This window comes from Mytilus galloprovincialis, chromosome 1 (genome assembly GCF_965363235.1).
Source record: "Mytilus galloprovincialis chromosome 1, xbMytGall1.hap1.1, whole genome shotgun sequence".
In the NCBI taxonomy this organism is placed as follows: domain Eukaryota; kingdom Metazoa; phylum Mollusca; class Bivalvia; order Mytilida; family Mytilidae; genus Mytilus; species Mytilus galloprovincialis.
Window position 1 is genome coordinate 96,842,471 of NC_134838.1, and position 18,782 is coordinate 96,861,252.

General features: G+C 31.6%; 1 protein-coding gene across 1 annotated transcript in view; it reads left to right on the top strand.

The window, feature by feature from the left end:
- The first annotated feature begins 2,373 nt into the window (after positions 1–2,373).
- The window catches only part of LOC143046155 (adenosine 5'-monophosphoramidase HINT3-like), a 51,031-nt gene continuing 34,622 nt past the window's right edge, over positions 2,374–18,782 (top strand). The window contains exon 1 of the mRNA XM_076219181.1: positions 2,374–2,539. Within this exon, the coding sequence (XP_076075296.1) occupies positions 2,459–2,539 (81 nt within the window). The 5' untranslated portion in view covers positions 2,374–2,458. The remainder of the gene's footprint in view (positions 2,540–18,782) is intronic.

Here is an 18,782-nt window from a genome sequence, read left to right on the forward strand (position 1 = left end):
ATTCTCAGTGTAATAGTCTGTCAAGGAATCCAGAGGCGGATTTAGGGTGGGGGGCAGGGGGCCCGGGCCCCCCCTTTTTGGAAAAAAATGTGGTTGCTTATATAGGGAATCACTGAAGCGTGACTGGAGCGGGCCCCCTCTTAGGTCAGTCAGTGGGCCCCCACTTATGAAAATTTCTGGATCCGCCACTGGAATCATGGTATATTTCAAGTAGACAATCGCTACGGTTACATGGGAATGCAACAATAATAGAAAAAAAATGTTACATGGGGTTCCGCGGTGATTATATTTGTGTCCAATATTGTATTTGGAAGCATGTGAGAATTATTATACGAATTTGCACCAATATTGAAATCTGTCTTACAATACTTTTTGTAATAAATGTATTGTTCCAGTGGACTGGAAACTGGTTTTTTCTGTGATGATTTGAAAGAAAATAATCTGACTTACCAGGGGCAGATCCAGCCATTTTATAAAGAGGCGGGGGAGGGGTTCCTAACCTAGGACAAAAAGGGGGTCCAACTACATGTCACGGCCCATTCAAATGCCGCAGTGAACTGATTGATCGTCCCAAAAAAGGGGGTTCCGCAACCCCGGAACCCAACCCATGGATCCGCCACTGCTTACAATGTATTGCAAATAAATAACTCGACATGTCTTTTAAGCCATTTAAAAATCCTATTTAACAGACTGAGATGGCACCAGATTCAGCTTTATAAAATTCATATTTTTTCATTTTTTTTTTTCGGGAAACACTTCCCTTTGAATTTTTTTAATTATAAAAGAATAAATATCATTTTAATATACTTGAAATGTCTGAAAATGGGTTTTATTTAACTTGAGGTATATTGTCTCAGGAACACTTCTACTACAGGGCCATAACTACATTGACGTAACCCCTGTTGTTTTGGGGGTCCATGTTTATTATTCATTATATTTTTTCAGTGTTATTCATCTTATTGTTTATCGTTTCATGTTTTATCTGCTCCCGGGGTTGTCTTTCGTTCATTGATTGCCCTTCTGTGTTCTCTTAGTGTTGCATTTCTTTTGTTATTTAGTAATTTTGTTTTAAACTTGATCATGAGTTTTATTTAATTTAAGACTGTTTAGCTAATTTTTACAACTTAACTACTTTAAATTGTATCCCAGTTAGGAGTTACATCAAGATGTAATAGAAATGTGTAATAAAAACTTACTTGACATACATGTAGTTATATCAATGACATTTAGCCCCCTCTTAATTTAATTTGAAAAAAACCCACGCAATTTACAGGTATAAAAGATTAAATTCTGCAAGCCGAAATACCAAAAATCAGCAGCCGAATACTTAACTATATATGTGAATTACATTTTTGCTTTATCCTACATATTTGTTTTTGATGTTGTCTCTAAAAACTAAAGTCTTACACTGAATATATTCCTACATTTTGCTTGATACCAAAATATTGGCAAAAAATTATTAAAACAGAACTTGCGTTTTCATATTAAGATGAATCTAAGATAGGGCCTGGGACCCAGAAAGCATGATTTTGTATCATTTTTTCTATAGCTTCTTGGGGCTTTTAGTGGATCCAAACCCTTCGTTATTTTTTTAGCCTTGTTCCGCTCGGCATAAAAATGTTTGACAATACTTTTAAAAGAGGCTAGTTACAGCCCAACTTTAATACAGTGTATGTATGCAATACATGTATACATTGTATATGCAGTTGGGAATTCAGAAGATTCATTTCCGCAGAGGATGATGATTAATTCCGATATTAAATGGTACATAATGACTTGCCTATACATGTGTTATTCATTCCCTTGTTTTAATGAAAATAAAAAATATTGCTTCAACAGTGCAGAAAATAAATAATATGTCCTCTTAGTTTTCGAAAATACCCCCCCCCCTTTTCCCCCACCAGAATATCAAACGGTCTTCCTCTAATGTTCCTTTCCACCAAACAAACAAAACAAATCGTTGGGTAGATCTATACCTCTCAACTTGAGTATTTTATAATAATGTTAGGCTCAATTCTAAGGAATACATATTTCCACTGGAAAGAATAGTTATTATCAGGCATTTTTTGTTGACATTGTTTTTGTGTTTGGTAATGGCGCTATAAGATTATTCTCCTTTGCTTTGCAATGACGTTCACGGGAATACAAAGAAATTGATATAAAATAACTGAAGATCAAGTTGTCGTTATAAAGTATTTATCTTTTATAGTGATAAATGGACATTTAATAATCATAAACAGTTATTACAAACCTAGCTCTAACAAAACAAATGATTTAATCACATCAAATAGTAGAGGTATATATATATAAAAACTTAAATATCATTTTTTTTTTCATAGGGGCGAATTGACTATAAGGACGAACGGACATATGACGAACATTTAATCAGGGCGATCGGCCCGTTTTCACTTTACACTTGTAAATTTAATCATATATATTATATAAACAAGTAATTCACATGGAAATAACAAACAATACTAGCTGCATATTCTGTAAAATTGGTGCCGGTAAAGATCAGAACACACAAATAGTGTATCAAGTAAGTACACATATTATATTTTTTATAGATTTGTTTACAATATTGTGGGTCAAAGTTCATTCCACAATTAGACTGGGTATGAAGATCTGAATGAGGGTCTGTCATTTTTTACTTTTTGGGACTATTTTTCTTAAGTCCATTTTAGAAACCCACTTATTATACTCTTTTTGTTTTGGAGGGGAGGACTATAAAGTTGTATATATGTGAGGGGGTCTATATGTCTTGCCGGTATCTATACTTCCAATATATTTTGGGCCGTTTATTTTGCACTTTTCAGTTGCCCATTTTCTATTCACCACGAGACCCTTAGGTATCGTTTCTGTAATTGTAAAACGTTCGAATTCATTTAGAATAAGAAAACTGAAGTCATATGAAATAGTATTTATGTCTCACGGTTTATTCTGCAATGAGTTTGAAAGTTATATATGTATTATTACAGATAAACATGCCTTGTTTTTTCTCACAGACAGAGAGTGATCATACCGACATCTCCTTATTTTTTATATCTTTAGTTATTAATTTGTTTTTAATGTACTGACTTTAAAAGATAAAACTTTTATGTTTTTATATACAAATCAAATCCGTAAATCCAATCTGAAAAAAGTTGTCTCAGTTTCTTCGAAAGCTTTATTATGAAGCCCAGGTGGTCGTGTGGTCTAGCGGACGGCTACAGTGCAGGCGATTTGGTGTCAAGATATCTCAGTAGCATGGGTTCGAATCCCGGCGAGGGAAGAACGAAATAATGTGTATATTCATTATACAAAACCAGGAGTTAAAAAAGAATTCCAAATTTTATGTCGCAGGAGATTCAAATTTTAATTCAAGTAGTTGAGAAAATAAAATCTTTACTATTTAGCATACTGAGAAACACAACAAATATTTGTATTGCAATTAACATGAAATTATACATGAAAAGTGATTAAAATTTTAGTTGACAATCATAAGACCATCATAAGTCATGTCGCGAGGGGTCTTAATTTTACGACAAAAGTTATGACAAATCGTAACTTGGGACACTTTCGAAAACATATTTTACGACTATGACATGTCATAAGACCATCATAAGACATGTCTTAGTCATAAGATATTTTCGAAAACCAGGCCCCAGGTTGTGTAGAAAATGAAAAACACTTCCTTCTTGAATGTGAACTTTATAGTGACTTACGGTATAATTTATTTTTCGAATGCTCTAAATATATTGACCACTTTAGCAATCTTGATATGGACGATAAATTTATACAAATCATGAACTGTTCAAGTATCCAACACTATTTGTGTAAAATATTACATAATTTTTTTATTCGAAGAAAGTTATTTTCATAGTAAATATATTTTTACTAGAATTTACAACTGTTCTTTAACGCAAATATTTTTACCAGTAGAAAATTTTAATACAGGCAATAATGTTTAAGCTTTATATTACATTGTCTACGTCAATTTTAACCATAGTCAAGAAATAATTATATATTCAGATTTTTAATTTGTTTTTAAAAATTTTGATATAAGAAAATTTTACAAGTATAAGAACTGTGATACAGGAAAATTTTATAAGTATAAAAAACAATTTTGATGAATAATATTTAGTTGTTTTAACTATTGATCATTAATTGTATAAAAGTTTTATACTGTTAGTGTCTCATAGGTCAGTATTTATGGCTGGATATTGATTGTTTTATGTGTAAATATTAAATGTGTTGTATTTGTTTTATGACAATCAATATGTGACACCTTAATAAACAATTTTTTTTTTATCCATTGCATGGTTGAAATCTAATAAATTCTGTTCACGGATTGAAAACTTTAAAGTAATTTTCTCCCTTTGAAATTAGCAGCCATTCCCTGCCATTTGTTACGTTTTCGTTAGAGCAAATTAAAATCGTTTTTATTTTTGTGCAGTATAAAATATTTGATAAAACAGAGAATTGAAATTTATGAAATACTGGGGCCTGGTTTTCGAAAGTATCATAAGATATGTCATAAGATATATCTTAGGACATATTTTATGATGATCTTATGACTATCATATGATATGTCATAGGATGTATATCAAAGCTAAAAACACCGCAAAGGACCTCCTTTGTGCACAAAGGAGCACAAAGGAGCACTAAGGACCTCAAAGAAGTTTAATAAAAGCACAAAGGACCTTAATTTCCCTTTAAAGCATTAAAATATTATAATTCCTGAAGAAAAATGTAAAAAAATTAAAATAGTTTCAATAAAAATTGCGATTTTTATGATGTACGATTTGGTATAATCACCGGTATCGGTTTGGAACCGACTTTATATCCGGGCTATATGATAGCTCATGTATGTGAATTTTTAAATAGTTTTAATATGATATTAATGATAAAAACGTCATTTATTATTTTTAATATTTTGTTGTAATATTTTTTAAGAAAAAAAAATATGTATTAAGTTAAATTGGTATTAAAGTTGAAGATATACGAACTGCACAGTCATGTGTTCTGTAATGGGTACGGATATGCATAATATTACGACCCTTTTCTATAAGATTTTACTTAGTAATACATTCATGAATAAGAAAATATTGAGAAAACACAAACATATGATATAAATACAGACTGGGTAATAAACCGAACAAAAATAAAGCAAACATTGTTGGTCAAGATTTCGACTCGAGCATTAATAAGGATTGTTTCATGAAGACTTGATAGCACTTGGGATGAAAAAACGTTATGAATTCTTTACAGTTAATTATTAGCGTTAAAAGACTGTCTTTAAAAACAATTACATTAAGAAAATAATAAAATATGTATTTTTAAATTATAAATATATTTAAAAAAACAAAAGAAAACTATAGACATATGCACAATAATAATATACCTACGGGTCTCGAGGCCAATACAGCAAACCTTGAATCTATACCAGTGCCAATACATAAACAGCCAGTTAAAAACACTATAAAAACATAGTTTATTTTGAAGTTTATGAAATACGGATTGACAAATTTAAACTAATTACCTACCTTTATAATTATTGCCATAGTATTCCCTTTGTGCCTTTAGAAACGTTTTCGTCATAGCAATACTGACATATTACCATACATAAGAAAGCTAGCTGATGATGAAATATGAAAGCAAAACATCGGTATCCTTACATAATTTTCGTAGTTTTGGTAAAGTCTGTTATCTTAAAATATATTACAACAACAAAATATTAAGAATAATAATTGACGTTTTTATCATTTATATCATATTACAACTATATAAAATTTTACATACATGAGCTATCACTTTCCCGGATATAAAGTCGGTTCCAATCCGATATCGGTGATAACATTCAATCGTACATTATAAAAATCGCAATTTTTATTGAAATTATTTTATTTTTTTTACATTTTTCTTCAGGAATCAGAATATTTTTATGCTTTAAAGGGAATTTCAGGTCCTTTGTGCTTTTATCAAACTTTTTTAGGGTCCTTAGTGCTCCTTTGTGCTCCTTTGTGCACAAAGGAGGTCCTTTGCGGTGTTTTTAGAGACCCGTCTTAAGAGAGTCATAGCTATGATGCTCTTATGACTGTCATAAGGGAACATTATTTTCTATTATTTTAAATAATGATTAAAAAGTGATGAATATAAAAATGAAAATGAAAAGTATGAGCATATTAATTATTACAATTCTAAACATTTACGAATTAATTTTTTTACATTATCATGAACATGAAATTTTATGCAAAAAGGAATTGAAATATGAGTTGATAATTTGTTTAAATTTAGTTTGTAATATATAATAAATCTTGAACTTCGCTTTCGTGTATTATCATACATGCATTGTTATTTAACTGTGAATACTTTTTAGATTCGGTGCATCGAGTACCCGCTTAAAGTGATGTATAAGCGATCATGTGCAACCGTGCGATATTAATCAATGAGTCGGCTTCAACCCCGGACCCCATGACCAAGTGTTGAAAAAAAAACTTACAGCATTATTTATAACAATACATTTAAGAACAGCAGTGAACCAACGACCACTACTGAATTGCAGGCTTTAAACTTAGGACAATGAACAAAAAAGAATGCGACGGGTTTAATTATGTTAGTGAGCATCAAACCCCCCTAATCTTGGACAGAGATGGTAAAGCACAACAAATTAACAAGCTATAAAACTTAGTTGGGTAAACTCATTATTTGACAACAATCAAACGTCTTTTTGAAATATTTAGGTTGGCCCTGAAAAGGGCCGTTGAGTATGAAAATATATACTTTAAGAATTTCTCTCTGGTGACCTATCTCCCTGTAAGTTGTCTAAGTCCGTGCATTCTTGTTTCTCGTGTGCCTCCTTGCATCCTTTGAACTTACACGATAAGTCATATGATTCAGACGCAATTTTCTTCAATTCCATCAACAGACGTAAACGTTCCTGATGGTTTCCTGTGCGGTCTATCTTTCCGTTGAGTCTCTGAAACTCATGGTCAATTTGCATCATCTTCCTTTGTATACGGTGCATCTCCCTCTCATAATCGATTGTTGCACTTGCCATTTTTTTTTAATTTAACACCTACTACCAATGAAATGTCTTTTATAGGAAAATCGCTTATCAATGAGTAAATCGTTGTTTGATATAATTATGAAAACACAAGCTTTGACACCAATTATGATTTTTCTCAAAATGCAGAAAATAGAGCTAGCTTGGGGTCTCTTACTTTGAAGTATTTAATTTAAGTAAGATGTACGATATAATGAAGGAATGCAAGAATAAATAAAAACAATCTAATCGTAAAGGATATGTATATAATATTATCATATTAATATATATATATATATATATATGGAGAATGTTGTTTAGGCCGAATGCACACCCTTTTTCAAAGAAATTTGTTCTGCATGAACACATGAAGAGACATTAATTGTCGAAATCAGGAATTATGGTGTACTTCTTTCCACCTTTTGTTTGCGATATACCATGTTGTCTGCAAGTTTATGCTTTCTGTTAGATATTAAATTTTAATGATGTTTTTGAGCATCCAACCCCCCTAATCTTGGACAGAGATGGTATAGCACAACAAATGAACAAGCTATAAAACTTAGTTGCAATTGGATAAACTCATCCTTTTTGTTACATCCTGTTGTCCGTTTATTATGGTAGTCGCCAATGGAAGTCAGCAGGGTTTAAGCTAGTCCAAATAATTATGACGTATGGCAAGGCTATTTTAATTTTATTCTGGGACGCCTTCCTACGACGAAGGCGTCCCAGAAAAATAAATAAAATAGCCTTGCCAGACGTCATAATTATTTGGACTAGGTTTAAGCATATCAAATGTTCGACCTGTTAGGCAAATGCGTTTTGTTAAATATACTTTATCACTATTCGGTCTTTTGGAAAATGTTGTTTGGTCTATATTTAAGCACCTCTACCAAGAATTTTGTTTTCCACGTTCAGGTATAGAAAATGCGATTTTTATCCAACAAAATCATAGGTTTTTAAAATTTCTTACAAACAACAAGACGTCAATTAGCAAAATGAAGAGCTAAAACAAAGATAAAATCATTTCCTTTCGTTAAAGCCAACAAACAAACAAAAAATGGACGAAAATTCTTTATTCCCAAAAGTAACTGACGAATATTTTATTTCTATCCTTAACAGATTTTTTTAAAAAATGTGATTTCGAAACAGAGGAGTGAACATTCTTATGTTAAACTTAAAGTTGTGTATTATATTATGAAATTCTTTAATAAAAAACATCTTCTTTAATTAATTTAATTTTTAAACAATTGATAATAAAATTTGACTAATAACCTTAATATTAACTTAAAATAATACCGACAAAGGAATGAATATCTTTCTTTCTTTCTTTAATTTACTTGTTAATTTTCTATTATCTCGATCGTGTGCTCGTATCTCCTTGCACAGAAACAACACCCATTACATAATTACAATGAAAGAGCCTTTAATCAGTTAAGTCATATAAAACACTTAAAAATGGTTTATTCCTTGAATGCCAACATCCTTTGATCTACCGACAATTTACCTGTAAAATTATGTTGGCGTTCGATGAATAGGTGCAAGTTGTAATCACAACAAAAGTGCATGTTTATCAAAACAATCATACTTTCATCTCCTATCGTTAATTATCCATTTTTAGATGGTGACGTTCCTTTGTCACCATCTTACGGTGTTTATGTATCTCAACTTGTACGATTCGCTTGTGTATGTAACAATGTTTTAGATTTTAACGAGAGAAATTTATGTATTACTGAAAAATTATTACACCAGGGTTTCGATATCACAAACTAGTCAAAACATTTACTAAATTTTATCACCGGTATAAGGACATCATTCGTAAATAAAGCTCAACATGCAAACTTCTTATACGTTCAGGAATTTCACATTCATTTTTTTTAGGGAAATATTCTTTATAAAGCACAAAGGTGTCAGTATTCAACTCAAAAACTAACAAAACCTTTGAATAGACTTATTAAGAAGGGATATAGTTACGATACTGTTGTCAGGTCATTAAATATTGCATATTTTGGCGTTAATATTGATTCACTTATAGGTTCTTTGCATCGGAACTAAACACATTTATTCAAAAACCAGTTGTTGGCATGACACGGGTTATGTTCTTCTCATATATGTTATGATGGTATGATACTTAACCCCTAACGGGAAGGATTGTGCCTGATGTTCATATGATGAAATCATAATCTTTCAGTCAGTTTAATTGAAGTCTGGAGCTGGCATATCAGTTAACTGCTAGTAGTCTGTTGTTATTTATGTAGTATTGTCATTTTGTTTATCTTCTTTGGTTACATCTTCTGACATCAGACTCGGACTTCTCTTGAACTGAATTTTAATGTGCGTATTGTTATGCGTTTACTTTTCTACATTGGCTAGAGGTATAGGGGGGGGGGGGGTTGAGATCTCACAAACATGTTTAACCCCGCCGCATTTTTGCGCCTGTCCCAAGTCAGGAGCCTCTGGTCTTTGTTAGTCTTGTATTATTTTAATTTTAGTTTCTTGTGTACAATTTGGAAATTAGTATGGCGTTCATTATCACTGAACTAGTATATATTTGTTTAGGGGCCAGCTGAAGGACGCCTCCGGGTGCGGGAATTTCTCGCTACTTTTAAGACCTGTTGGTGACCCTCTGGTGTTGTTTTTTATTTGGTCGGGTTGTTGTCTCTTTGACACATTCCCCATCTCCATTCTCAATTTTATTATAGGTATAAGACAAAGGCTGCGTTTAAATCAAGCATATTGAGAATAATTTTCTTCAAAAAACATCAATTGAAAAACTTTTAGGTGTGAGAATTGACTCTAATCTGTCCTGGACAGGCCATACTAACTACTTATGTTCATCAATATTATCTAGTCTTTATTTACTCTCTAAAATCAAGAAATTTCTAAATATTGATATAAGAAAATTATTTTATAATGGTTATATTCTCCCACTGATAGATTATTGTTGTATTATGTGCATGGAGTGGTTGTGCTAAAAATGAGCTAGTCAGAATAAAAAAAATTGCAGAAAAGGGCTGCAAGACTTTTTTTAGATGCTGATCCACTTTCATCACCAGCTCCACGGTTGAAACAGCTTGGATGGGTGACAGTAGAGAACATAATCTCATACCACAAATCTGTTTTGATACAGAAATGCCTTAAGAATAAAGCCCCTGTATATCTCACTGAAAAATTTAAAGAAATGCCAGAAATAAACCAATATTGTTTGATAAATGCGTCTTGCAAAAATTTACAAGTTCCAAAAGCCAAAACAGAGCTGTATAAGAAATCTTTTATATATTCAGGATCTATTTCATGGAATAACTTACCAATATCCCTGAAAAAATGTTGAAATGTATAATTGATAAATCTCATAGTTTTGCAAAGGAAAATTGTGACGTGGCGGCTTAAGGATTATGATATGTCGAGCCGAATGATTTTGCTTGGACGTGTGGATATTCCGCGGCAGGTGTTGCTTTTGATTGCGGTTTGGTAAGTCCTTTTGACGTCTTTGTCAAACTGTCAGCTGTCTTTTGTCATATACAAAATTGGCCTCAAATAAAATCAAGTGTTGATCATTTGAAACTGCACTATGCCGAAACCTTTCCAACATGGCCAATTTGTGACAATTCAATCTAACAATGCTATATCAAATGCTTCATATAACGAATATGTTCAATTTTCCTTAAAATAAAGTACTAGTAGATTAAAGGGGCACTAGCTGTCAAATTCATGGTCACCGATTTGACTCAAATTCTCATATTTGATTTATAACAATGTAAAACATTTATCAAAACTATCAAAAGTCTAAAATAAACAGTTTACAGAGCACGGGGTAGATAATATATAGGTTCGTTTCGTGTGTATTTTAGTCCATACGCCATCTAATTAACTATCGATTTGACCTCAGCATAAGCATAAAGCATAAAAGATTTATTTAAAGTCGGTTATACATATAACAATACAACATAAGCTCTGTAGAGCTTTTATCCGACATACATATAAGACAAGCACAATACATAAAACACATAAAACATGCAAAATAAATAATGTTATCAAGCACAACAATTAATTAGCACAATTAAAGCATATAAGCAAACATAAAATGCAGATAAACTAACATTCATGCAATAGCAATTATAAAGCACTAAAAGTAATCCAAGCATTAAGAACACAAATAAAAAAAAAATTATGCCAAATAATTTAAAAGCCAGAGTATACATGATAAATAAATAAACTGATCTACAGCTCATTGAGATCTGCAGGAGGAACACTGACACGAACTGCCCTCCCAATTACCAACCAAACCTTTGAACTGACCCAATGGCATTTCGTCCCTCATTTTATTTGGCAGTTCGTTCCAGAGTTTGGCTCCTGCATATCTAAATGAGTGTAGCCCATGGGTAGTTGTCCTTACCCTGGGAACATCTGCTATGTTGTTATTTCTAAAAGAGTAATTACATTTTTTAATTTCAATAAGTTCATGTAGATATAATGGACATTGTTTATTAATAATTTTATATACCTCTATTGCTATCATTCTAATTCTTCTAATTTCTAAGCTTGGTAATTTTGATTTAATTAATAGTTGTTCATAGGTACTACAATAGTCTTCATATATAAATCTAAGGGCACGCTCCTGTATTTTCTCTATTTTTCTGGTGTTACACTCACCACAGAAGTGCCATATTACAGGACAATAATTAAAATTTGACATTATAAATGAATAATATATAGTAAGTCTACCTAATTTTGTTAAATTTTTACCAATACGTTTAAGTACATGTAATTGTCTTGATGCCTTTTTACAAATATTGGAAATATGGGCATCAAACTTAAGTTGATAATCAATTGTTACACCCAATAATTTTACTTCTTTTTCACAATGTATAATATTACCATCTAAATTAAATGAAATGTTTTTATTTTCAGTTTTCTTGCCTATGGCTATTGCCTGAAATTTGTCAGGGTTGGCCTTCATATGATTTAGACTGAACCAATTTATTAGCTCTAAGCTTTCTTTTTCTAAAATATTTACCACAGTGTCTATATCAGAGTGTGAATATGATAAAGTATTGTCATCTGCATAATTATACAATGAACTGTTTGAAACAAAATGAAAAATGTCATTCAAGAAAATGTTAAAAAGTACAGGTCCTAATATAGAGCCTTGCGGCACACCTTTATATATATCTTTCCAGGTACTAATATCTATACCAACTTTTACACATTGTTTTCTTTTACTTAAATAGCTGTCTATTAAGCTTAAAGCTGTTTCCGATAACCCATATGCCTTTAGTTTTAAAATTAGCAAATCATGGGGAAGGCAATCAAAGGCTTTCGAGAGGTCCATCAACACAGCAGCAATATATTGATTATCAGATGACCATATAAGCAATGTAAACATAAATTAAAAACCAATTGTTCAGAGAACAATTGAAGGTCTTTCCACTATTAAAAATCTATTTTGATATTGAAATATGAAAAATCAGTTTAAAATGTTAGTTCCTATGGCTTTGTGATGTATTAATATGAATTTAAAGCAAAGGTCAAAATCTAGAACGTCCTATTAGCCTATGACCTTGACCTCAATTTCAAGGTCACAAACCAAGGACTTTAAATCAAAAGACCCTAGGTCTTTAATATGTTTGGTTAATGAGTAATATCACTTTACGCGTAATTCTAAATGTAAGATGAGCAAAACTTCCCATTTATTGTCTGTGCACCCTTTCAATCAAAATATATAAGTAAGGACATGTCGCAACTAGCAATTTATGAAAAATTATTTGTCGAAATGTCATACGGTATTTGAAAATAAGTGAAAATAAGCCAAAATCAAAATTTCGAATATGACCTTGACCTTTGACCTTGACCTTATTTTCATTTTTTGGGACCAAGGACCTCAAATCTAAAGACCCTAGGTCTCTATCACTTATAGTTTACCATTTAGAAATGCATATCACTTAATTTAATGGAAAAGGGGGAATAACTCTCATATGGAGTTTCTGTAAAGCTTCAATCCGAATGAATATCATAATCCTAAAGATGTAACGAGCAATTTGGTAAAATAAATTTGTCGTAATCTTTAACGGTTGCAAAGGAGTAGTGGCCACAAGAAAAACAGTGTTTGGGGAGATAACTCTTACAATGTAAAGTATTTTGTTACGCAGTTGTAAATTTTTAAAGCGTATAAACTATACTATATCATATATCAAATATCTAAGCGATATCTTTTGAAACATCAATACTACGCAAGAAAAAAAATTAGGCGGAAGAAAAAAAAAAAAAAAATTAAAAAACCAATTGTTCAAAGAACAATTGAAGGTCTTTCCACAAGTAAAGATCTATTTTATTATCAAAATATTAAAAATCAATCAAAAATGTCAGTTCCTATGACTTTATAATGTATAAATATGAATTTAAAGCAAAGGTCAAAATCTAGAACGTCCTATTAACCTTTGACCTTGACCTCAATGTCAAGGTCACCAACCAAGGACCTCAAATAAAAAGACCCTAGGTCTGTAATATGTATGGTTAATGAGTTATATCACTTAAGGCATGATTTTAAATATAAGATGGGCGAAAACTCTCATTTATTGTTTACCCACCCTTCCAACCAAAATTTATAAGTTACAACATGTCGCAACTAACATTTTAGTAAATATAATTTGTCGATATCTTTTAAGGTTTTTGAAAATAAGGGAAAATTAGCCAAAATCAAAATTTAGAATATGACCTTGACCTTTGACCTTGACCATATTTTCTTTTTTTTGGACCAAGGACCTCAAATCTAAAGACCCTAGGTCTCTATCACTTATGGTTTACCATTTAGAAATGCATATCACTTAATTCAAATGAAAATGGGGAATAACTCTCATATGGAGTCTCCGTATAGCTTCGGTCCAAATGAATATTCTAATCCTTAAGATGTAACGAGCTATTTGGTAAAATAAATTTGTCGTAATCTTTTACGGTTGCGAAGGAGTAGTGGCCACAAGAAAAACAGTGTTTGGGGAGATAACTCTTACAAGGTTAAGTATTTTGTTACGCGGTTGTCATTTTTTAAAGCGTATAAACTATACGATATCATATTCCAAATATCTAAGCGACATCTTTTGAAACAACTAAACTACGCAAGAAAAAAATTTAGGCAGAAGAAGAAAAATAATAATAATCAGAACAAAACCTATAGGTCTTTCCACGGAAAAGTGGAAAGACCTAATAATCAGAACAAATTCAATAGGTCTTTCCACGGAAAGGTGGAAAGACCTAATAAGGATATGAATGATTAAACCAACACTATGCTTTTATAGATTAAAAATAGATGTTACTCAATGTTTTTTACCGTATAAGAATGATTTTATGTGCATCGACTTAGTAATCAAATGATTTACCGTAGTTTCACTTTTATTGTTGACAGTCTTTTTCTTTAAATAACCAGTACACGTACAATGCATGCGTTGTCAATCTCTAGCTAGGGGTTAACTTGAAGTTCACATGAATATGGACTTAAGGAGGTCGACTCATTCACTTGCAAGTGAATAACTAATTATCAATGTTTCTTAGCGTAATTTGACAAAATTTAACCTTTTGGCTGCAAAAAGTGAATTGTTATTTCACTATTTCACTTTCATTATTGATTGAACAGAAAAAAATCAAACTTAAGATATTTTTTTATATATCTCGTAGCTAGTGCCCCTTTAATGATCTAGATTTGAAAAAAAAAAATCATTAATTACAATGATAATAAAAATATTGAACACAATATTACAAACAACGTAATTACAAAATACCGAACTCCTAGGTAAAATTAACCAGATGCTCCGTAGGGCGCAGCTTTATACGACCGCAGAGGTTGAACCCTGAACGGTTGGGGCAAGTATGGACACAACATTCAAGCTGGATACAGCTCGAAATTTGGATTGTGATTAAATAGTTGACACAGCATAGGTTTCTGCCACAGAATGAATGTGGTCTAATAAACTTAAAATTTGTGTTTGGCCTTTGAGCAATTCACTATGCTGTTGAATATTAATCCTCTCAAAAAAATGTTTGAAGAAATTTTCTTTTTATTTATGAAATCTGAAATGAGAAAAATTGAACCCCCCCCCCCCCCAATTTTTTTAAACATCCCCCTTTCCCTTATTCCAAAACTGATCTCAATTCAAATTTCTAATGGAGTTTGCAACAATAACTACTCATTTAAATACATCATAAAATATTAAAATGTAAAAAAAGTGCTTGTTATCACTGAATGGTGAAGATTGTTTTAATTTATCAGTTGGTAGTAAAAGTGAATATACATTGTATATTGTATAAAACAATGATTTAAGTTGATTCAACTACTATCCTGGACAAAGAAAGATAACTCCAATTGAAAATTTCTTGCTATTGCACAATATTGTGCAATTAGATATTTCTTGCTATTGCGCAAAACTGTGCAATTGAAAATACTTGCTATTGCACAATACTGTGCAATTGAAAATTTCTTGCTATTGCACAATACTTAGTATAATAATTTTGGATCCTGATTTGGACCAACTTGAAAACTGGGCCTATAATCAAAAATCTAACTACATGTTTAGATTCAGCATATCAAAGAAGCCCAAGAATTCAATTTTTGTTAAAATCAAACTTAGTTTAATTTTGGACCCTTTAGACCTTAATGTAGACCAATTTGAAACGGGACCAAAAATTAAGAATCTACATACACAGTTAGATTTGGCATATCAAAGAACCCCAATTCAATTTTTGATGAAATCAATCAGAGTTTAATTTTAGACCCTTTGGGCCCCTTATTCATAAACTGTTGCGACCAAAACTCCCAAAATCAATCCCAACCTTCCTTTTATGGTCATAAACCTTGTGTTTAAATTTCATAGATTTCTATTCACTTATACTTAAGTTATGGTGCGAAAACCAAGAAAAATGCTTTTACCGGTTTTGAAAATTGTATATTTCATACCAATTTTTTATTTCATTATTCATGTATGTGTGTTTTTTTTAGATATTTTGTAATTGTTTGTTATATTTCATGCTTACAATTCTTATATTTCTAACTGTGTAACCCTCTTTGAATAAAGAATTATTATTATTATTATTATTATTATTATTATTATTATTATTATTATTATTATTATTATTATTATTATTATTATTATACATGTGCAAGGTTAAACTAGTTTTAAGTTAAACCAAGTTAATGTTATTTGGTAAAAGCCCTGCACCAGGTTAGGAATAAGACAGTTGTTTTCCAGTCACCCCGTTGATGGATATAAGCGAGCGCTTGGTTGTATTCAGCTTTTTATGGACTGTCCTTTTTATACGACCGCAAAAATTGAAAAAATTTTGGTCGTATATTGGTATCACGTTGACGTCGTCGTCTGCGTCGTCGTCGTCCGAAGACTTTTCGCACTATAACTTTAGTTTAAGTAAATAGAAATCTATGAAATTTAAACACCAGGTTTATGACCACAAAAGGAATGGGATTGATTTTGGAAGTTTTGGTCCCATCAGGTTAGGAATTAGGGGCCAAAAAGGGTCCAAATAAGCATTTTCTTGGTTTTCGCACTATATACTTTAGTTTAAGTCAATAGAAATCTATGAAATTTTGACACAAGGTTTATGACCACAAAAGGAAGGTTGAGATTGATTTTAAGAGTTTTAGGAATTAGGGGCCAAAAAAGGGCCCAAATAAGCATTATTCTTGGTTTTCGCACAATAACTTGAGTATAAGTAAATAGAAATCAATGAAATTTAAACACAAGGTTTATGAACACAAAAGGAAGGTTGGAATTGATTTTGGGAGTTCAGATTTTAACAGTTTAGGAATTGGGGGCCAAAAAGGGGCCCAAATAAGCATTTTTCTTGGTTTTCGCACCATAACTTTAGTATAAGTAAATAGAAATCTATGAAATTTAAATACACGGTTTATGACCATAAAAGGAAGGTTGGGATTGATTTTGGGAGTTTTGATCCTAACAGTTTATGAATAAGGGTCCCAAAGGGTCTAAAATTAAACTCTGTTTGATTTCATCAAAAATTGAATAATTTGGGTTCTTTGATATGCCGAATCTAACTGTGTATCTAGATTCTTAATTTTTGGTCCCGTTTTAAATTGGTCTACATTAAGGTCCAAAGGGTCCAAAATTAAACTAAGTTTGATTTTAACAAAAATTGAATCCTTGGGGTTCTTTGATATGCTGAATCTAAAAATGTACTTAGATTTTTGATTATTGGCCCAGTTTTCAAGTTGGTCCAAATCGGGGTCCAAAATTAAACTTTGTTTGATTTCATCAAAAATTGAATAATTGGGGTTCTTTGATATGCCAAATCTAACTGTGTATGTAGATTCTTAATTTTTGGTCCCGTTTTCAAATTGGTCTACATTAAAGTCCAAAGGGTCCAAAATTAAACTAAGTTTGATTTTAACAAAAATTGAATTCTTGGGCTTCTTTGATATGCTGAATCTAAACATGTACTTAGATTTTTGATTATAGGCCCAGTTTTCAAGTTGGTCCAAATCAGGATCCAAAATTATTATACTAAGTATTGTGCAATAGCAAGAAATTTTCAATTGCACAGTATTCAGCAATAGCAAGAAATCTTCAATAGCACAGTATTGTGCAATAGCAAGAAATTTTCAATTGCACATTATTGCACATAGAAAGAAATCTTCAATTGCACAGTATTGTGCAATAGCAAGTATTTTCAATTGCACAGTATTGCGCAATAGCAAGAAATATCTAATTGCACAATATTGTGCAATAGCAAGAAATTTTCAATTGGAGTTATCTTTCTTTGTCCAGAATAGTAGTTGAATCAACTTAAATCATTGTTTTATACAATATACAATGTATTTTCACTTTTACTACCAACTGATAAATTAAAACAATCTTTACCATTCAGTGATAACAAGCACTTTTTTTACATTTTAATATTTTATGATGTATTTAAATGAGTAGTTATTGTTGCAAACTCCATTAGAAATTTGAATTGAGATCAGTTTTGGAATAAGGGAAAGGGGAATGTGAAAAAATTGGGGGGGGGGGGGGGGTGTTGTTCAATTTTTCTCATTTCAGATTTCATAAATAAAAAGAAAATTTCTTCAAACATTTTTTTGAGAGGATTAATATTCAACAGCATAGTGAATTGCTCAAAGGCCAAACACAAATTTTAAGTTTATTAGACCACATTCATTCTGTGGCAGAAACCTATGCTGTGTCAACTATTTAATCACAATCCAAATTTCGAGCTGTATCCAGCTTGAATGTTGTGTCCATACTTGCCCTAACCGTTCAGGGTTCAACCTCTGCGGTCGTATAAAGCTGCGCCCTACGGAGCATCTGGTTAATTTTACCTAGGAGTTCGGTATTTTGTAATAACGTTGTTTGTAATATTGTGTTCAATATTTTTATTATCATTGTAATTAATGATTTTTTTTTCAAATCTAGATCATTAATCTCCTAGTACTTTATTTTAAGGAAAATTGAACATATTCGTTATATGAAGCATTTGATATACCATTGTTAGATTTAATTGTCAAAAATTGGCCATGTTGGAAGGGTTTCGGCATAGTGCAGTTTCAAATGATCAACACTTGGTTTTATTTGAGGCCAATTTTGTATATGACAAAAGACAGCTGACAGTTTGACAAAGACGTCAAAAGGACTTACCAAACCGCAATCAAAAGCAACACCTGCCGCGGAATATCCACACGTCCAAGCAAAGTCATTTGGCTCGACATATGATAATCCTTAAGCCGCCACGTCACGATTTTCCT